Source organism: Schistocerca piceifrons, chromosome 1 (genome assembly GCF_021461385.2).
Source record: "Schistocerca piceifrons isolate TAMUIC-IGC-003096 chromosome 1, iqSchPice1.1, whole genome shotgun sequence".
In the NCBI taxonomy this organism is placed as follows: Eukaryota; Metazoa; Arthropoda; class Insecta; order Orthoptera; family Acrididae; genus Schistocerca; species Schistocerca piceifrons.
In genome coordinates this window covers 766232702-766253954 of record NC_060138.1, presented here as the reverse complement: position 1 = coordinate 766253954, position 21253 = coordinate 766232702, and the positions used below count along the sequence as shown (strand labels likewise).

The 21253-nt window shown below is 42.6% G+C and overlaps 1 protein-coding gene across 4 annotated transcripts in view; it reads right to left on the bottom strand.

Moving 5' to 3' along the window:
• Positions 1-21253, bottom strand: part of LOC124712302 (ankyrin repeat domain-containing protein 17) — a 278433-nt gene that overhangs the window by 49969 nt on the left and 207211 nt on the right. For 2 of the 4 annotated variants that reach the window (XM_047242597.1, XM_047242611.1), the window contains exons 32-36: positions 14603-15179; positions 14133-14246; positions 13774-13944; positions 12408-12549; positions 12203-12314 (exon numbers count right to left, since the gene is read on the bottom strand). In XM_047242597.1, the coding sequence (XP_047098553.1) occupies positions 12203-12314; positions 12408-12549; positions 13774-13944; positions 14133-14246; positions 14603-15179 (1116 nt within the window). The remainder of the gene's footprint in view (positions 1-12202; positions 12315-12407; positions 12550-13773; positions 13945-14132; positions 14247-14602; positions 15180-21253) is intronic. The other 2 variants (XM_047242618.1, XM_047242604.1) reach the window with 2 other exon arrangements.

Sequence of the window (21253 nt, the reverse complement as noted above, 5' to 3'; positions counted from 1 at the left end):
AGGTGGCGTGCGGCTCTCGCCCACTCGAAAGGTTGCAGGGAGTGAAAAATTAAGGTGTTGAAGGAGGCGACGAAAGCGAACTCCAGGGGGTAGCAGGGCAGAGACATACAACCCGTATTGACGGTCAAGAGAGTCGTCAAAAAAGGAACGATAAGACGGATGGTCGGGCACTGACAGTAGCCGACAGGCATACCGACAAAGCAGTATATCGTGCCGGTAGGTGAGTGGCAATTCGCCAGCGTCAGCATGAAGACTCTCTACGGGACTGGTATAAAATGCTCCGATCGCAAGTCGTAAACCCCGATGTTGTATGGAGTTGAGGCGGCGTAAGATGGATGGCCGTGCAGAGGAGTATACGAAGCTCCCATAATCCAGCTTGGAGCGGACGATCGACCGATATAGACGAAGTAGGACGGTTCGATCCGCTCCCCACGACTTACCACTGAGAACACGGAGGACATTTAAAGAACGGGTACAACGGGCGGCCAAATATGACACATGTGGAGACCAGCTAAGTTTCCTGTCAAAGGTAAGGCCTAAAAATTTGGTTGTCTCCACGATTGGGAGAGCAACGGGACCGAGTCGTAAGGACGGTGGGAGAAACTCTTTGTAGCGCCAGAAGTTAATACAGACCGTCTTCTCGGCAGAAAAACGGAAGCCATTGGCGACACTCCAGGAGTAAAGACAGTCAAGAGAACGCTGAAAACAGCGCTCCAGGACACGTGTACACTGCGCGCTGCAATAGATGGTAAAATCGTCCACAAAAAGGGAGCCTGATACATCAGCTGGGAGGCAATCCATTATTGGATTGATCGCGATGGCGAAGAGAGCGACGCTCAAAACCGAGCCCTGTGGCACCCCATTCTCCTGGCGAAAGGTGTCGGACAGGACAGAACCCACACGTACCCTGAACTGTCGATCCATTAAAAAGGAACGAATAAAAAGAGGGAGGCGACCGCGAAGGCCCCATGTATGCATGGTGCGGAGAATGCCCGCCCTCCAACAGGTGTCGTAAGCCTTCTCCAAATCAAAGAACACAGCCGCGGTCGGGCGCTTCCGCACGAAGTTATTCATAATGAAGGTCGACAAGGTAACCAGATGGTCAACAGCAGAGCGGCGCCTACGAAATCCACATTGTACATTGGTAAGTAGGCGTCGAGACTCGAGCAGCCAAACCAATCGAGAGTTAACCATTCGCTCCATCACTTTACAGACACAGCTGGTAAATGAGATAGGTCGATAACTGGAAGGCAAGTGCTTGTCCTTCCCCGGCTTAGGAATCGGGACAACAATAGACTCGCGCCAGCATGCGGGAACATGTTCCTCAATCCAGATGCGATTGTATGTACGAAGAAGAAAACCTTTACCCGCAGGAGAAAGGTTCTTCAGCATCTGAATATGAATAGAATCAGGCCCTGGAGCGGAGGACCGTGATCGGCCAAGTGCGGTTTCGAGTTCCCGCATGGTGAATGGGGCATTATAACGTTCACAATTCGAGGAGCGGAAGTCAGGTGGCCTAGCCTCCTCTGCCTGTTTGCGGGGGAGGAAGGCAGGGTGGTAATGAGCAGAGCTCGAAACCTCTGCGAAAAAGCGGCCGAAGGCATTGGAGACAGCCTCAGGGGCCACAAGGACTTCATTCGCGACCTTCAAGCCAGAAACTGGGGAGTGGACCTTAGTGCCAGATAGCCGGCGCAGGCTACCCCAGACAACAGAAGAAGGAGTAAAACTGTTGAAGGTGCTTGTGAAAGCAGCCCAGCTGGCTTTCTTGCTTTCTTTAATAATACGACGACACTGAGCACGTAATCGTTTATAATTAATACAATTCGCCACTGTAGGGTGGCGTTTAAAGGCGCGTAAAGCACGTCGACGAGCACGTAAAGCGTCTCTACATGCTGCGGTCCACCAGGGGACCGGTACGTGACGTGGAGAAGAAGTAGGGTGAGGGATGGAATATTCAGCAGCAGCGAGAATGACTTCCGTGAGGTGTGCGACCTGACGATCGCAGCTTGGGAAGGTTTGATCCTGAAAGGTCGTCCTGGAAGAGAAGAGCCCCCAGTCTGCCTTGGAGATGGTCCAACTAGAGGAGCACGGAGAGGGAGTATGCTGCAGGAGATGGATAACAAACGGGAAGTGGTCGCTCGAATATGTATCAGCAAGTGCATACCACTCAAACCGGCGTGCAAGTTGGGGAGTGCATATAGAGAGGTCTAAATGGGAATAGGTGTGAGATGTGTCCAAAAGAAAAGTAGGGGCGCCAGTATTGAGGCAGACAAGATTGAGCTGGTTGAAAAGGTCTGCTAACAAGGAGCCCCTCGGGCAGGATGCTGGAGAGCCCCAAAGGGGATGGTGGGCATTGAAGTCTCCAGTTAACAAAAATGGTGCAGGTAGCTGAGCAATAAGTTGCATCATGTCTGCCCTGGTAACGGCAGATGACGATGGAGTGTAAACGGTACAAAAGGAAAACGTAAAAGTGGGGAGAGTAATGCGGATGGCAACTGCCTGCAGGCCGGTGTGCAACATGATGGGATCGTAGTAAACATCATCCCGGACCAGCAACATAACCCCTCCATGAGCTGGGATACCTACCACAGGGGGTAGGTCAAAACGCACAGAGGTGTAGTGTGCCAAGGCAATTTGATCGCATGGGCGGAGCTTCGTTTCCTGGAGGGCTACGACGAGCGGACGATGCAAGCGGAGCAGCAACTTCAAGTCCTCTCGGTTGGAGCGAATGCTGCGAATATTCCAGTGAATAAGTGCCATTGTAAGAAAAGGAAGATGAGAGAAGGGGTCACCTCGAAGGCCGCTTAGGGCCTGGCTTCGAGCGAGCACTGCCGCCGCTATCAGTAGGCGGACAGTAATCGTCCATGGGGTCTATAGGGTCATCGGCCATCTCGGGAGGATGGCCGGGAAGGGGAGCTTCCTCCGCCGGTGAACGGCCAGATGTACGGCTACCAGCGGTGCAGCCAGGCGAAACGGATGACGGCCTGGGGCGGCAACCGCTGGGTGGCGCAGGAGAAGAAATGCGCCGTGACGGAGAAGGAGAACTGTGCTTCCTATGCGCCTTTTTGGAAGGACGTTTGGTGGAAGTACCGGTCGAAGGCTGGGAGGTCGAGGGACGGAGGAAGTCCGCATGGGATGGTTCCTTCTTGAAGGCCCGTGCATCTGACTTCGGGGTCTTCGACTTAGCAGAAGCTGAGGAAGGGGCTGGTGTCTGTGGGGTGATGGGAGGAAGAGGAGACGTCGACCGCGCAATCTTAGCACTGGCCGAACGGACGACCGTGGTGCTGAAGGTCAGATCGCATGTCTGGGTTGCTACCTCCCGGGTAGTCCGAGGAGAGGCGAGGACAGTACTGTATTTCCCCGCTGGGAGCAGCGTGGGCTTCCTACTAGCCAATAACTTGCGAGCAGCCGAGGTGGACACTTTCTCTTTGACCCGAATTTCTTGGATACAGCGTTCTTCCTTATAGACAGGACAGTCGCGGGAGGATGTGGCGTGGTCACCCTGACAGTTCACACAACGAGGAGACGGAGGTGGACAGTCACCCTCATGGGCATCCCTGCCACAAGTGACACATTTAGCCGCATTGGAACAAGACTGTCGAGTGTGATTGAAACGCTGACACTGGTAGCAGCGCGTAGGTGTCGGGACATAGGGGCGAACAGAAATAACCTCGTAGCCCGCCTTGATGCGCGATGGCAGCTTAACACTATCGAAGGTCAAGAAAAGTGTCCGGGTCGGTATAAGGTCATTGTTGACCTTTTTCATGACCCGATGGACAGCCGTCACGCCCTGTTCAGCGAGGAAAGATTGAAGCTCCTCGACAGTCAATCCGTCGAGGGAGCTAGTATAGACCACACCACGAGACGAATTCAAAGTTCGGTGGGCTTCCACCCGGACAGGGAACGTGTACAGGAGTGTGGCACGAAGCAGTTTTTGTGCCTGAAAGGCACTCTCAGTTTCTAGTAATAAGGTACCGTTACGCAACCTGGTACAAGATTTGACAGATCCGGCTATGGCATCTACGCCCTTCTGAATAACGAAAGGGTTGACAGAGGAAAAATCCTTTCCGTCCTCAGATCGAGAAACTACGAGGAACTGTGGGGCAGGCGGTAGTACTTTTGTCACTGTTGGCTGGTCACGTTTCCGCTTTTGGGTCGAAGTCAAGAGAGATGGAGTAGAATCCATTGCGGAGGAATCCCCCATGATTGCCAGCGTCTCCGATGGCGCGCTCCTTCCTTGTGGGGACCCTCTCAGAGGGCACTCCCGCCTTAGGTAAATGTTTACACCTCAGGTCACACCTCCCGAGAAACAGACGGAGGGACCAATCGGCATGGTCAGAAGGTATCAGCTCAGGCAATCACCCCTCCCCGGGCCTGGCCTTTACCAGGGGGTACGCGCGTGCCTTACATGTCTACCCAGGGCGGGGACTTACGCGTTACCCCGTCACCGGCTACGCGTGCGAACGCGTGGGTCGGCCTTCAGGCACGCACAGGGAGGAAGGAAGAAGAGGAAAAAGAAGAGAGAGAGGGAGAAAGAGGACAGACTGTCTCAAACGCCAAGGCGGAGACCAGAGAAGGCAAGGAGAAGAATGCAATGAGAAGGCAAGGAGAAGAAGGCAAGGAGAAGGCAAGGAGAAGTCAAGGGAAAGAGTAAGGAAGACAGTGAGGTGGAGAAGAGCAAAGAAAGGAACCAACAAAAGGAAGGAAGAAACGAGAAGTGAAAAACCAAAAAGACCACGATTATAGGTCGTGGAACCGTCCGTCTCCGGACGCAGGCGCTAATTACCCCCGTGAGGGGGATGGACTCCTTTTAGTCGCCTCTTACGACAGGCAGGAATACCTCAGGCCTATTCTAATCCCCGGACCCGCAGGGGGGGTTTTCTGCTGTGAAGACCAAAGTTTATCAATATGCACTGAATTGTGTGGCTCCGGAACACTTGTGCATGCACCGGATCTGCTAAAGATTTCTGTTTATCCTGATTTCCGAAGTGGATAAGCCTCCAACTTCCACGTCCTGTGATGCAGTATGGACGTCCAACATCTTTGCACCTGCTTGAGGTTTCACCATCCTTCAAACACTTACCACATATGTTCACTACAGAACCAAATGACAACACACTTGTTCCCAGGCACTAGGCCATCAATCCACCCTTCATCAAAGTCACTTATGCAAATGGATTTCCCCACTTGCAGCTGAAATTCTTGCTAGAATGATTCCTCATTCATCAACACTACTCATACATATACTTTCCTTACCGCATCACAAGCCTGCAACACCGCCATGTGTAATTTGAACTCACAGTGCACGTTATGTTTTGGCTCATTAGCGTATACAGAAAATATTTGATTGATAGAGAGAACAAGACCTTTTCTGGACTTTGTTTCTTTTCTCCAAGTTGTAGCGATGTCTTAGATAATGGAGGAATTAAATGGTTGCTGTAGGGCAGTACACTAGGAAACAGAAAATAATTGGATGTACGCAGGTCAGGTGTACATCTCTCAACTTCTAATACAAACAAACCAGACACCTGAACATCCATCATAGTTAATCAGATGCAACAAGTTAGCTGCAAAAAAAAGGCAATATCCAGGTGCAAATTACCAATGTCAGAAAAATTACCAATGTCAGAATACTTATCAGTTATCAATTCAGCAAAAATGGCTTACTAAGGATTGTCCAATATGACTTCAATCTTCTTTCTTCTCTCAATTTACGAGACACTGAATAAAACAAATAATGTGCGATTGCCAACATGGAGAAAGCTATCTAATGATATTAAGTAGCTTTGTGTGTCAAATTCACTACTCATTCCCACTCAAATAGCTTCTCATTTCACACTTTGCAGCCAAGATTATATTGTACCAGATCTTCCAAGGTAAGAAAAATCTAAAGTGATTACAGAGAAATTGAAGCTAACCAAGGCAGTAGCCAAAATGAAATAATGCTTGCAGACTATCCCCCATGAACCTCTCTGGGGGACACCCCCTTGAAGTAGCACTGTCCATATAGGTGGAGAGGCTTGTGCATTCGCATGAATGCTGAGGGATTACGTGTGTTCCACAACAACCTGTCATCCCACATTCATTCCTTGTTCTTTCCCAACTCCTCAGTACACAACCCAAAGCGATCCATGCTGAGGGGTGTGTGGCACATGGGAAGATGTGTTGTGAACAGAGCCTCAGGGATGCCGGGTGACCTCCATGAGTAATTAGCCTCGCACCACATGGGGTTTCTGTGGTCTAGACCAATTAGATCCCCAATTCTCATGGGACCCAAATGGACCCGAAAGAAAATAGCAAACTGAGAGGCAAGTTGGGACATCAGAAACTCAAACACCGGGGCTGGAACCAATGGAAAACAGCCCCTCAGCTGAACAGGGGGACAGACCTATTCAAGAAGTGTGAATGGTTACTAAGAAGTTGGATCAGATTAAGATCAAAGACTTGTCTGGGGCTCAGAGGAGGAAACTTCTTAGAGAGCAAATATTAAAGGAAGGAAAGGAGTGGCTTCCTAAACAAAAAGGGCTTCAACCCAAGGCCTCCAAGAAAAGACTGTCCCAGTGTGAAAGGAGTGTACAAACCCCTTTTTCATTGAGGGCGGGCAGTAAGAGAACAAGGGAGGAATCAAAGACTCCCACTTCTCAGGATAAGCGTATCCAGAGAAAGCTGAGGCACAAAATAGGGAAACAGACCTGTAGTACTGGAGTCTCGGTTTTTAGGATGGTGGTTATCCAGCAAGGCTATCAACTGGTCAAGATCATCTTGCAGCAGGAGCAGCTCATGCAGATGGCTCTCTTTGTGAAGATTTGGGGGGGGGGGGGGGGGGGGGGGGCTACATATGCTGGTCCAGGACCCAAATTCAGGGAGTCTTTCTAGATCACAGTGCTCATATCTTTGTCCGTGAGGGGCTGGGTACAGTGGACTGGCTTAACGAAAAGGTGCCTCTAATATCACAGTGGGAGGATGTGAAGCCGCTGGTAGAGACAGCAGCTGAGCTCTTCAAGACCGCAAACATATTAATCTGGGTGCCAAAACTTCTTAAGGATACCTCCCCAGAGACTCTGAGAAAATAGGGTCTCAAAACCCCAAAGTCACAACAAAGGATTGGAAGGTAATCAACAGCAAGGTTGCACCAAATCGCCAAACCCTCTTGGTGGAAGTCAGAGAGAAGTCCCTGAAGGCAATGTGGGAGCAGGACCTGAGACTATTCTTGGGGTTCTTGCCAGTTGCCGTCAGGGTAATCAAAGACATCAGAACTGACAAAGGCGGCAAGATGGAGACTGAATGTGCTGCAGATAAATCTGCAACACAGTACAGGGACCACAGCTGCCCTGAGTCATCTTCTGGGAAGACAAGAAGTGGACATACCTCGATTCAGGAACCAATTTGTATAAAGGTGGTGTATTGGGCCTCGGCGGCACTGTAAGCTGGTTTATGCTAGAAATATAAGAAACTCCAGAATGTACATTTATGTGAAAAATGGAATTCCCTTCATGCCGATGGCGGACTTCTGTTTTAGGGACTTAGTGACCATCAGGATGTGACAATGTGACGAAGATATCAGGAGGGAGTTTGTAATGGCCTCAGTATACCTTCCTTACGAGGACAGTGATCCTCCTCCTCCTCCTCCTCCTCCTCCTCCTCCTCCTCCTCAGGAGGTGGGGAGACTGACGGAAGCCTGTTGTCCACAACAGGGCAACCAATTATCGGTTGGATGCAATGCTAATGCCCACAACTTAGCGTGGAGCAGCACTGACACCAACAGTATAGGTGAGTACCTTCTAGAATTATTTCTAGCTAATAACTGAGATCCTCAATAGGGGCAAGGAACCTACATTTAGGAAGAGGTAACTGACATAACCTTTGGATATGTCATTCTGATCAGACCACATGAATATTAAGTTCAATGTTGAAATGGACATTAGATAGACTATGTCCTATAGGAATCCCAGTAAAATGGATTGGGAGGCGTGTAGGAGGGACCTCAACTCAAGCCTGTTTGAAGTCAGTACTTCGGTAAGGAATCCAGTAAGAGTTTCGGGAGATAGCAGAGGCAGTAGTGACCTCTGCCGTCATGACCTCATACCATCACAAATGCTCAATCACCAAGAAGTGCACGAATAGGAATGTATCTTGGTGGAAAAATAACCTGGAATCACAGAGTAAACAGGTACAAAGACTGTTAACCTTTCGAGAAGACCTATGATCACTTATGGGGCTACAGTGTGGTGGAAAAAGATATAACAGCAGGTAGCTGCTAAGGAGCTTGCTAAGGTGCAGAGATTGGCCTGCTTAGCCATTACAAGCGAAATTAGCAGCACACCCACTGCTGGGATGAAAACCATGCTGTACATGCCCTCATTACACCTGTGGGTAAAGACGGAGGCAACATCTGGAGCACACAGGTTAAAGACTGGCAGAAACTGGAACTCACCGGGGTATCCAGGATCTCTCACTAAAATACTGAGTGAGGTAGGCATAGGTATGGTTGGGGAAATGCTGGCCAACTATATAACAACTCCCAGCTGCTTCAACAAGTTTTTCAATGTAGTAATTGGAAGTAGAAAGCTCAGGGAGAACGAATTTCGATACCATACTGGAGACAGTCTGGTTCACTGACGGTTTGAAAACAGACCAAGGTGTTGGGGCCAGAGTATATGGAGTGCAGCCAAGGCTGGAGAGTGCAATCTCTCCAGCCTTTCAAGCAGAAATATCTGCTATCAGGGTGTGCGTGGAGAATTTGCACAGTTGCTACATAGTATTTTCATTTATTCAGACAGCCACAAAGCATTTTCATTTATTCAGACAGCCACAAAGCATTTTCATTTATTCAGACAGCCACAAAGCATTTTCATTTATTCAGACAGCCAAGCAGCCCTGAAAGCAATGGCAGCCTCTGCAACAAGATCAAAAGATCGTGGCAGAATGCCACAAATTCCTTCTGGAGCTAGGGGACAGCAATAGGGTAATGAGCAAGCTGATATGTTGGCCAGGATAGGGGCGATGACACCATTTATTGGACCGGAACCTGTCCTGACAATCACAAAGGCGATGATCAAAATAAAGGGGGGGGGGGGGGGGCAAACGACTTAGAAGATACAAAAAAAAGTGAAAATAGAAGGAAACAAAACCAAACATTCAACACAAACCAAAAGAAATTTTACCAGACAATAGATAACACACACATTACAATAGACAATCCACCAAACATAACAGACATGGAACACTTTTGGAGCAACATATGGTCAAACCTGGTACAACATAACAGACATGCACGGTGGATACAAGCAGAAACCGACACATACAAGATGATACCACAAATGCCAGAAGTGATAATTTCGCAACATGAAGTCACCCAAGCAATTAATTCTACGCACAATTGGAAAGCCCCTGGAAATGATAAAATAGCAAATTTCTGGCTAAACTTCACCTCAACACATTCACATTTAACTAAATTATTCAAGTTACATTGCAGACCCATACGCATTCCCTGATACACTTACACATGGAATAACTTATCTGAAACCTAAAGATCAAGCGGACACAGCAAACCCAGCAAAATATCGCCCCATAACATGCCTACCAACAATATACAAAATATTAACTTCAGTCATTACACAGAAATTAACTACACATACAACACAGAACAAAATTATAAATGAAGAACAAAAAGGCTGCTGCAAAGGAGCACGAGGATGTAAAGAGCAACTGATAATAGATACAGAGGTGACATATCAAGCTAAAACTAAACAAAGGTCGCTGCACTACGCATTCATTGATTACCAAAAAGCTTTTGATAGTGTACCCCACTCATGGTTACTACAAATATTGGAAATATACAAAGTAGATCCCAAATTGATACAGTTCCTAAACATAGTAATGAAAAATTGGAAAACCACACTTAATATCCAAACAAATTCAAATAATATCACATCACAGCCAATACAGATTAAGCGTGGAATATACCAAGGAGACTCATTAAGTCCTTTCTGGTTCTGTCTTGCTCTGAACCCACTATCCAACATGCTAAATAATACAAATTATGGATATAATATTACTGGAACATACCCACACAAAATCACACATTTGCTATACATGGATGATCTAAAACTACTGGCAGCAACAGATCAACAACTTAACCAATTACTAAAGATAACAGAACTATTCAGCAATGATATAAATATGGCTTCTGGAACAGACAAATGTAAGAAAAATAGCATTGTCAAGGGAAAACACACTAAACAAGAAGATTACATATTGGATAACCACAGCGGCTCCATAGAAGCGATGGAAAAAACAGATGCCGATAAATATCTAGGATACAGACAAAAAATAGGAATAGATAATACAAATATTAAAGAAGAACTAAAAGAAAAATATAGACGAAGACTAACAAAAATACTGAAAACAGAATTGACAGCAAGAAACAAGACAAAAGCTATAAATACTTATGCTATAGCAATACTGACCTACTCATTTGGAGTAGTGAAATGGAGTAACACAGACCTAGAAGCACTCAATACACTTACACGATCACAATGCCACAAATATACAATACATTACATACATTCAGCAACAGAAAGATTCACATTAAGCAGAGAGGAAGGAGGAAGGGGATTTATACCATAAAAAACCTACATTATGGACAGGTAGACAATTTAAGAAAACACTTTCTAGAACGAGCAGAAACGAGCAAAATACACAAAGCAATCACTCATATAAATACATCGGCTACACCACTGCAATTTCATAACCACTTCTACAACCCTTTAGATCACATAACATCAACAGATACGAAGAAAGTAAATTGGAAAAAGAAAACACTACATGGCAAGCACCCGTATCATCTAACACAGCCACACATTGATCAAGATGCATCCAACACATGGCTAAGAAAAGGCAATATATACAGTGAGATGGAAGGATTCATGTTGCAATACAGGATCAAACAATAAACACCAGATTTTACAGCAAGCATATTATTAAAGATCCCAATACCACAACAGATAAATGCACACTTTGCAAACAACAAATAGAAACAGTAGATCACATCACAAGCGGATGTACAATACTAGCAAATACAGAATACCCCAGAAGACATGACAATGTAGCAAAAATAATACATCAACAACTTGCCATACAACATAAACTAATAAAACAACATGTTCCCACATACAAGTATGCACCACAATATGTACTGGAAAATGATGAATACAAATTATCCGGGAACAGAACCATTATAACAGTTAAAACAACAACACATAACGAACCTGACATCATACTCACCAATAAAAAGAAGAAATTAACACCACTAATCGAAATATCCATACCCAATACAACAAATATACAGAAGAAAACAGGAGAAAAAATTGAAAAATACATCCAACTGGCTGAGGAAGTCATGGACATGTGGCATCAGGATAAAGTTGACATTATACCAATTATACTATCAACTACGGGAGTCGTGCCACACAATATCCACCAGTACATCAACGCAATACAGCTACATCCAAACTTATATATACAACTACAGAAATCTGTAATTATTGATAAATGTTCAATTACCCAAAAGTTCCTAAATGCAATGTAACATATACCGTACAGTTAAAAGGAAGTCATGCTTGATCAAGGTCCGCGTCACTTTCCATTTTTAAACAGACCTAAGGTCTGAGAAAGGAAAGAAGATAATAATAATAATAATAATCTCTCTGAAGTAGAGATAGCTGGCTCATCATAAAATATACTATCAGTTTTATTTGTAATAAACAGCTCACTTCCACTTACATTAGTCACAAACCTGACACATACCAATAAATAAGTTAACCATATGATGAAAAGGAGAGATTGGTAGTCACCGTAAGACATGCTGAGTTGCAGACAGGAACAATGAAGTCTTTTTTTTGTGCCTGTCAGCAGCTCGATGTGTTATATTCACGGTGAGTAGCAATCTATCCTTTTCATAATAGGCTGATATTCCTACCTGGAAATTAAAACGTCAGATACAGATACATAGTAAGGCTCAGAAAAACAGATCATCATGCTGGCTACACAAAATCATGGTAGAGTACTGGCATTTTCTTGAAATAAGAAAGAAAAATTGCATTGAGGCACATCACAACAGATCAGAAACTACGAAGTTGAGAAACAATTTCCTAACAAAATTTTATATCACATGAGATACAAGTTATAAGCATTTCCTTACCTGCAGGTACTGGCTTGCTGAGCAATGAAGACGGCCCTGTTCCAAGAATTGATGTTCCTTGCAGCGTCATAGACCCACCAGACTTGGCAGATGCAGTTTTTGACTTTGGTGCCTGTTGACCAAAAATGTCAAACTGTTTACAACCCTTAAATGATTAAAATACAGTAAATATTTGACAGAATAAATTCTTAAGTTTTCAAATTACCATTGCTGATTTGTCCCAAGAAGACATGGATACAACTGACAGCTTTGCCGACTTTGGAAGCATTTGCAATATATCCACATCAGGATCCTTGATCAAAGCAGCAATGAGAGTATGTGCCTGTCTTGTTGCTTCAGCAGAACCTCTACCATAAGAGGGAAAAAAACAAATCATTAATACAAAGATCAAAATAATTATGTTTGATGTCATCTGACAAGAAATAAGACCTCCAAAAGCAAAAGACATTGATCTTTAGATAAACGAGTGCAGGAATGCAGAATGGAATATAAACAAACATATGAAAACGGATAATAAGTTGCCAAACAGAAGAGGTGCCAAGTGCTAGACTGCAACATGTGACAGAACTCTCTTGAAAGATTTTTTGTGTGTGTGCCTGCTGCTCAACCCCTCTGAGAAATTTTACAGGCAGACAGATAACCATATTTAAAATATAAAATTCATTTTTTCATGATCTGTTTGCAGATCAAAAATTTAGGTAAAGTGAAATCTGAAATAAGGAGAAAAGCTTCACACCTACTGAATAACTTCCAACACACACAAAACATTCAGTTGAGATAAGGGTGTCAAAAGGTTCTCAGAATTAAAATTTTCCAAAGAAGATTTGGAAAGCATATTTACTGTGAAAACTAAAACCAATGACAATTACCATGAGAACACCTTACACTGAAAAGTATGAATACTTAACAAGTGGTTGTTCCAAAATAAACATGTTGCCTTTGAGATCCTTTCAATACACTAGTTTCTTAAAGAGCATACCACCACTTATTAATGGTATGCCAATCAGCTTAGGTTGATACAATATACAAGAGCTCAGACATTTTGTAAACACAAACCGCAAGAGTTTCCAAAAAGAACTGGCGCACAACATCAGTAGTGAAATATACTGAATCAACACACAGCTGATAAGCTACATAACTTTTCTTCATTAAATAAAAGAAATACACATTTCAACTTATAAACAAAGCTCCCAGCAAACATATGGCATGGAACCCCACAGTTATTAATGTGTATACAAATGAAACCAAGTATAGAGAAACCACTTAAAAATGACCAATAAATGAAAAAATTTTTGCAACATGAAGATAAAATTGTCATGCATAACTTATTTTCTTTAATCCCTGTAACTTCAGATTTTTTTATTAGTGGTTGTTGTATCTGTTACACAATGAGCACACACTAAAAATGCAGTTTCTGTCATACTATCTACTGTAGCAATCATGAAGTTACTTTCCTGTAACTAAAAAGCAGAACAAATATTTGAATAGAAGATTCTCATGCATTAGTCAACATTTACATCAACACAGAGTATTTTGCTAATGTAAAAATAAAAATGCAAATAAATTCTTACTTTATTGTAATTATCCTTTCGCCTTGGCCTTTGCTCTGTTTCTCCACTTCAATGTGTGCTCCAGTAGCACCACGGATGGCATTGATGTTGCTTCCACCTCTGCCAATGACCCGACTGATAGCATTCAAGGGCACAGAAACCTTCTTGGACCTAAATGGGGAATTTAGATACCTACACCAATCATTAGCACATTCTTTTTCTTAGAGAGAGAGAGAGAGAGAGAGAGAGAGAGAGAGAGAGAGAGAGACTGATTTCTTGCACTATGATGTGCTGCTTTTACAATAGCATATAATGTTTAACTTGTAGGTGGAAAAGCTTAGAGGTACTATTTTCAGTTGATAACAGAGATGCATACTTACTTCCGGACAACTTCTTTCCACCCTTCCTCCCGCTTGCCACTCTGTTTTGGACTTGTGGTGCTCATACCACTTTTGTTGCTGCTCAGACTTGACTCAGCATCACAGTAATGATTCCTGTATGTGACAAAAAAAAAATAACCATCACATCGGAGGATAGCGATTTGAGTAAAAATGGAATGATTACTAATCATTTCACAAAGCTGTTTAGTAAATTTTCACAATAAAGTGTAGATTTCTGTACCAATGGAAACCAAACAACAATTAGTTAAAGAACTGAGTCAGCAAACTATGAGAACATATACTACAAATTTACTGCAACAGAACAGAAATTGAAATGCCTTGCTATGAAGTGTACAAATAATAATAGATACAAGTTATTTGTCTCTTATTAAAATATAACAAAACACTTGTTTAAGCAAAATCTATGACAAAAAAATGAAAAATAAAGTAATTGTACTTTGTGGACTTACATATAAGAATTTTTCTTCCCTTTACTAGCAGGCACATATGTTTCGTTGCCAGTTGCTTCAAAATCCTCCCTCTCAGCAGGATGTGGCCTAGAAGCCTCAAATACTAGGTGACCTTTAATTTTGCGTTCACCTTGCTGGCTACTGCGTGTAGCAGATTTGGAATCTTGAGCTGTGGTTTCTTTACGATCTTTATTGTCAGTTGCAGAGCCAGAAACTGATGACAAGCTAGGCTGTTCACGAGCCTTGGTTGAACTACTAACCGATGGGCGAGAAGAGGTTGCCTCCAAGTGAGCTGATCCAGGAGGATGTAGTGCTGGCTCCTTTTCAGGAGGCTTTGCACTGCTATTATTGCTACTGCCACTTCCCCCACTTGGGGATGTCGATGTACTTGTACTAGGGCCTTTCTTCTTCTTCTTATCTTTTCGTTTGTCTTTTGATTTAACATCATTGCTGCTGCAACTTCCTTGGCTATTTGCATCAATACCACTGTCTCCCTCTTCTTTGTCTAGTACATCACCATTGCGTACTGGACTATCTGTACCAACATTGTCATCACAACACTGGGCACCCAAATCTTCTGAAAAAAAGTTAATTATTTTACTTCAGATTTATTTACAATAGCACACACATTTCACATTATTAGTAGTAGTTCCTTATAGGCTAAAGAGGCAATAGGAGAAAGAGGGTGAATTGGTAGCTGTACAGGTAAGTATGTAGTTAAGTCACCATTTCTGAGTGTATATGTATGTTGCAACACTGTATAACAAGCAGAGATGTAATAAAAAGTGACAACTTTCTAGTACATTCATTTCTATTCATATGAGAAACAAACCTCAATCATTATTGGCCCAGCACTAAATTAGTGAAAAAACTAAGAACAGCAGAAAATCTTCTAACCTTATGGTAAGCATGCATTCTAACACACACACACACACACACACACACACACACACACACACACACACACACACCAATGGTTCATAGCTGACGACACTTTAACACAAGAATAGCACTCATACCCACAGATGCTGACAGCTATTATCTTGGCGGTGAGGAACCTAACTGTAAAACTTTCCATTAATTTTAGAACTGTAAATAAAAATTCACACTATATCTAATTATTCAGATGGAAATTATTTATAAATATCAGTGCTAAATTTCACAATGGGCAAGAGAGAAAGTGGGAGTTCAGATGACAATTTAACAGTAGATGGATGTTATCCGAATCTAGCCCATGTTGTGCATAAAAACTGGTAGTTGTCAATACACTTCTTGCCCTCTGTTGGTAACAATGCAGGCTACATAACGTGGGGGTCTCTGCATCATGCTACCACATAATGTGTGAATTCTCTCTACTTCACAACTGCATTTTCTACATTACCATTCTGCGATAAGTCCCAATGACCACTCTTATGAACTAACTTCATGCAACAAATGTTGGAAGTCGCCACACTGTCGCCATATGGACAATGTGGATGATAAAGATACTCACTATACCACAGAAGTTACAGTGGGAAAGATTATCAGTATCTGAATTGGTAACAACTTAACGAAGCCTTGAAAAAGTTATGTTAACTTCGATTCTTTTCTCTTTTTACACTATACACACAAAAAAGTTTCCTGAAAGGCATACAAATATCCACAAGAAAATGAAATGTATGTAAGAACTCTACTTCCTAAGAACACCCACAAAATCTTTAAATGTTGGTTTCCACTCACATTCAGAATTTATCTATGAAGTCTGAAATAGGTGGACAGGGGAACACACAGTTTTGCTATCCATACCAAGGCTCCAATTATGAGTATCACAAGAAAGATTAGAAAATGTCTAGTGGACTAACTCTGGCCAAATATTAAAACACATTACAACTGATTAAACAAAGTACCTCATCTTTCATGCAAATCACTTAATTACAGGGGGCTGTAATCAGTTAAAGAAATAATCAATGATCTCATGACTTGAGTAAGATTTAAGCAAAATTGTTACATACAGACATTTCCTAATGGTCATAGTTGCTACTGTTAAAAAGAAACAGTACATGCCACTTTCAACGAAATATGAATTTTATGGCCAGACCAGAGTTTTAGTTACATGCAATTTACTCAGCTAACTAGCTGCTATATTTTTAATTGATTACTACAAAATGTAATTAAATGTCAAAGTGAATTTGCACTTTTGTACCAGTGATGAGAGGAGGTTGACAGAAGGAGGGGTAAAGGGAGGAGTGTACACTGTTGATATGAAATAGATGTTGAACAGTAAGAGGAGTGGAGGTGTATTTAAATATTTTTATGATCACTATATTGAGGCCTTAGTGCCCAGAATTAGATTATAAGAAATTTTCCATTTTCTTCTGGACTGACAGCATGATGTGTACCATGGTAGACACACACACACACACACACACACCACTAAAACTAAAACTAAAATTTTATCACAACTACCTATGTGATTACAGGTAAGCCAAGTACAGTAACTCAGTGATATCACTTGCTATTTATTATGTCCAGAGGAAATCTTGGTAAAGACGATCATATATTTATATCTGAGGGAAAAGTTCTGACTGTAGCCTCAATCAAGGATCACTTCCAGAAAATCGCTGAGAATGCTACTCATACTAATATGAAGATTAGGTCACTGTTTGAGAAACATGACAAACCTTGGGAGAAGTACTGCCACATCACTCCAAGGCAATGAAAATAGTGTTACCTGCATCTGGATACTTCTGGTAAAGGGTTAATTATACAAATAAATTGCAGCACTGAGGAGTACACATCCTATCCCAGTGATTTTTTAATGTAGGCGTGGAGTCTTATTCACAATAAATTCTTCTGTTACTGTTTAAAGAGCTATAAACAAAGCTGAAAACGGCAACTATGACAGAACTTATTGGTATGATGAAACACACAGTATTTCCTAATAAAATGTAGGAAGCCTCACAAATAAAAGGATGATTTAATCAACAGATGTAAATGAAAGGGTTTAAGTGGAATTTCAGCAAACGTGGTACACTTATCGGAACATAAATCAGAACATAGCTTATTTTTATAACTTCGAAATCACTGAATTAATGAGATACATGTTAAACATCATATTATGCAAGCAGTTTCATTATTTTATGTACAGTATGCACTTTGTTCAGTTGCCAAGACTGTAGTAACTAGACTATCAAGACTACGCAAGAATTGTGCCGGAAAGTTAGCTATTTGGTGGGTTACCGCACAATGTAGCCGTAAGCTGATTCTGTCATCGAATAAATAGCATAACATGGGAAGTCTGTCAAGACTTCGACAGCTCAACTGAAGATGTCACACATATCTAGCTGAAACCTCAAGCTGGGAAGTAGGCTGTACTTCTGAAATACTGAGTGCCCAAAGTAGGTGAAATTTCCAAGATCCACAAAATAGTGAAATCTTATAAAAACTTTTACCTGTGATGAGCATGTTAACACTGCAACTGTGATGAATACAGGTTTTCAGAAATAACTGCAACCAGTTACCTGGTTGCTGTTATTTCTGAAAATTAGAAATAGGAAATATAAACTTAACGGAGACCTTGATTAATGAGTCAGCCCGAAGTGTCTCGAGAACACACTTAACAGATTTATAAATGTGTGTGTGTGTGTGTGTGTGTGTGTGTGTGTGTGTGTGTGTGTGTGAGAGAGAGAGAGAGAGAGAGAGAGAGAGAGAGAGAGGCAGGGACAAGGGATGCACAACATGGCTCCTTTGGCCTAGAAGAGAAACCTCTTCCAAAATCAGAGGCCAAATAGCGATCAAGAGATAAGACTATCACCAAAAGTATGGTTAAATCCTCCCAGTGTCCCCTTCCACAGTACATAAATGTCATTTTTCCAAAGTTTATGAGAAGTGCTTTTTACTGTTTTGGGAAACTGATGGCTGGACACTGATTTGCATATCCTATATGTACAAAGAATATTGAGGAGAGCCAGTCCATAAGGTTCCCTCGTCAGTTTCAGCCTTCTTAAAAATTCTCTACATCCTCGAAGAGCCCTGATGAAACTAAGCAACCAAAACTGATGGTATAATGTGTGATCTAGCAAAGACCCTTTGTTTTGTGGACCATAAGATTCTACTTGGGAAATAAAAATGTAGATATATTTATGGAGATTTACCTTCATTTTCAGGATGAAGAGGATTACACTGACCAACCACACCACAGAGCTTAAACTTAACTCAGAATGGGAAAACATAACGTGGATTCCCACAAGATTTGATCAACTTGTGTTGATGGCCTTGAAAATGACCCTTAAATGACTAAACAGGATTATTCAGAAACTGTGTTTGTGGTTAACACAAGCACACAAATTAAAAGTCATAAATTTACCTGTACAACCCACACAATAAGACAGCTAAACAGATATACACTGAGGTGACAAAAGTCACGGGATACCTCCTCATATCATGTTGGACCTCCTTTTGCCCAGTGCAGTACAGCAACTTGACATGGTGCAGACTCAACAACTCGATCAAAGGCCCCTGCAGAAATACAGAGCCATGCTGCCTGTATAGCCATCCATAATCGCAAAAATGTTGCCAATGGAGGAGTCTATACACAAACTGACCTATTTATTATGACAAATATATAATGGGATTCATGATGAGTGATCTGGGTGCCCAAATCATTCACATGAAGTGTCCAGTATGTTCTCCAAACCAATCATGAACAATTGCAGGCCGGTGAAATGGTGCTTTATCATTCATAAAAATTCCATCATCGTTTACGAACATGAAGCCCATGAATGGTGGCAAATAGTCTCCAAGTACTTGGGCACAATCATTTCCAGTTGATGATCAGTTCGTTCCATATAAACACAGCACACACTATTATGGAGCTACCACCAACTTGCACAGGGACTTCTTGACAACGTGGGTCCATGGCTTCATGGGGTCTGTGCCACACTACAACCCTACCTTCAGCTCCTACCAACTGAAATCTGAACTCATTTGACCATTTCACAGTTTTCCAGTCACCTAGGGTCCAACCGAAGTGGTCATGAGCCCAGGAAAGGCACTGCAGGAGATGTGCTGTTAGCACATGCACTTGTGTTGGTCATCTGCTGCCACAGGTCAGTAATGCAAAATTTCATCGCATTGTCCCACAGGATACATTCGTCATACTTTCGGCATTGATTTTTGCAGTTATTCCACGCATTGCTGCTTGTCCGTCGGAACTGACAACTCTATGCAAACACCACTGCTCTTTGTCGTTAAGTGAAGGCCATCGGCCATCGCATTGTTGGTGGTGAGAGGTAATGTCAGAAATTCTCGACACACACTTGACACAATAGAGCTTGGGATATTGAATTCCCTAGAGATTTCCAAAATGGAATGTCCCTGTGTCTAACTCCAACTACCATTCCACATTAAATGTCTTAATTCCCATCATCATGCTGGAAACCTTTTCACATGAATCAGTTGCACACAAATGACAGCTTTGCCAATGCACTGCACTTTTGGTAAACAAATAATCAAATTATGCAGTTTCAAACGCAAAAAATAGGTTGTTAGTACAAGAAATCTAAATTAACTGGCACATTGCTACATATATAAGGTGAGCCAAATACCACTAGAGAGAGGAGGAGAGGAAGGAGGGGGGGGGGGGGGGGAATATGCTGACAGGTGTGTTACCAAATTATCACTTCAATAAGTAATGGCTGCAGAATATTGGCAAGAATTATTTTCAAAAGAATGGAAAAACTGGAAGAAGCTGACCTCAGGGAGATCAATTTGGATCCTGGAGATACCCAAGAACAACAGAGGCAATACTGACCTACAATTTATCCTAGATGATAGGTTAAAGAAAGGCAAACCTACATTTATAGCTTCTATAGACTTCGAGAACCTTTTGACAATGTTGTCTAGAATACACTCTTTGAAATTTTGAGGGCATTAGCGATGAAATGAAATGCCAGGCGGCTAGACTTCCCATTGGGTAGGCAAGCCGCCAGGTGCAAGTCATTTAAGTTGACACCGCTTCAGCGACTTGCATGTCAATGAGGATGACAACACAACACCCAGTCCCCGAACAGAGAAAATCTCCGATCCAGCTGGGAATCGGACCCTGACACCTTGCATGGCATTCTGCCATGCTCACCACTCAACTGGCGAGGCAGGCAGTGGTAGGGATAAAATAGAAGAAGCCCAAGGTCATTTAGAACTTGTACTGAAACCAGACTGCAATTATAATAGTCTAAGGACATGACAGGGAAACCTAGTTTAGAAGGGAGAGAGACAGTGTTGTAGCCTATCCCCGATGTTTTCAATCTGCACATCAAGCAGTAAAGGAAACCATAGAAAAAAATTGGAGGAGCCACTGAAGTTCAGGGAGAAGAAATGAAATTGTAATTCTATCATGACTATGAAGAACTTCAAGGAGCATCTGAACAGAATGGATGGTGTTCTGAAAAAGAGATTGAAAATCAACAAAAGTAGAACAAGGCTAATGGAATATAGTTGAGTTAAATCATACAATGCTGAGGGAATTAGATTAGGAAATGAAGTAGTAGATGAAGTAAGTGTTCAGAAAGTCTTCTCCGAATTTTTATGTACTTCATGACATAGGTCACATGGTCTGTCGTAAACACCGGCATGAAATCTAACCATGCAGAGAACATACATTCTCTTTGTTGT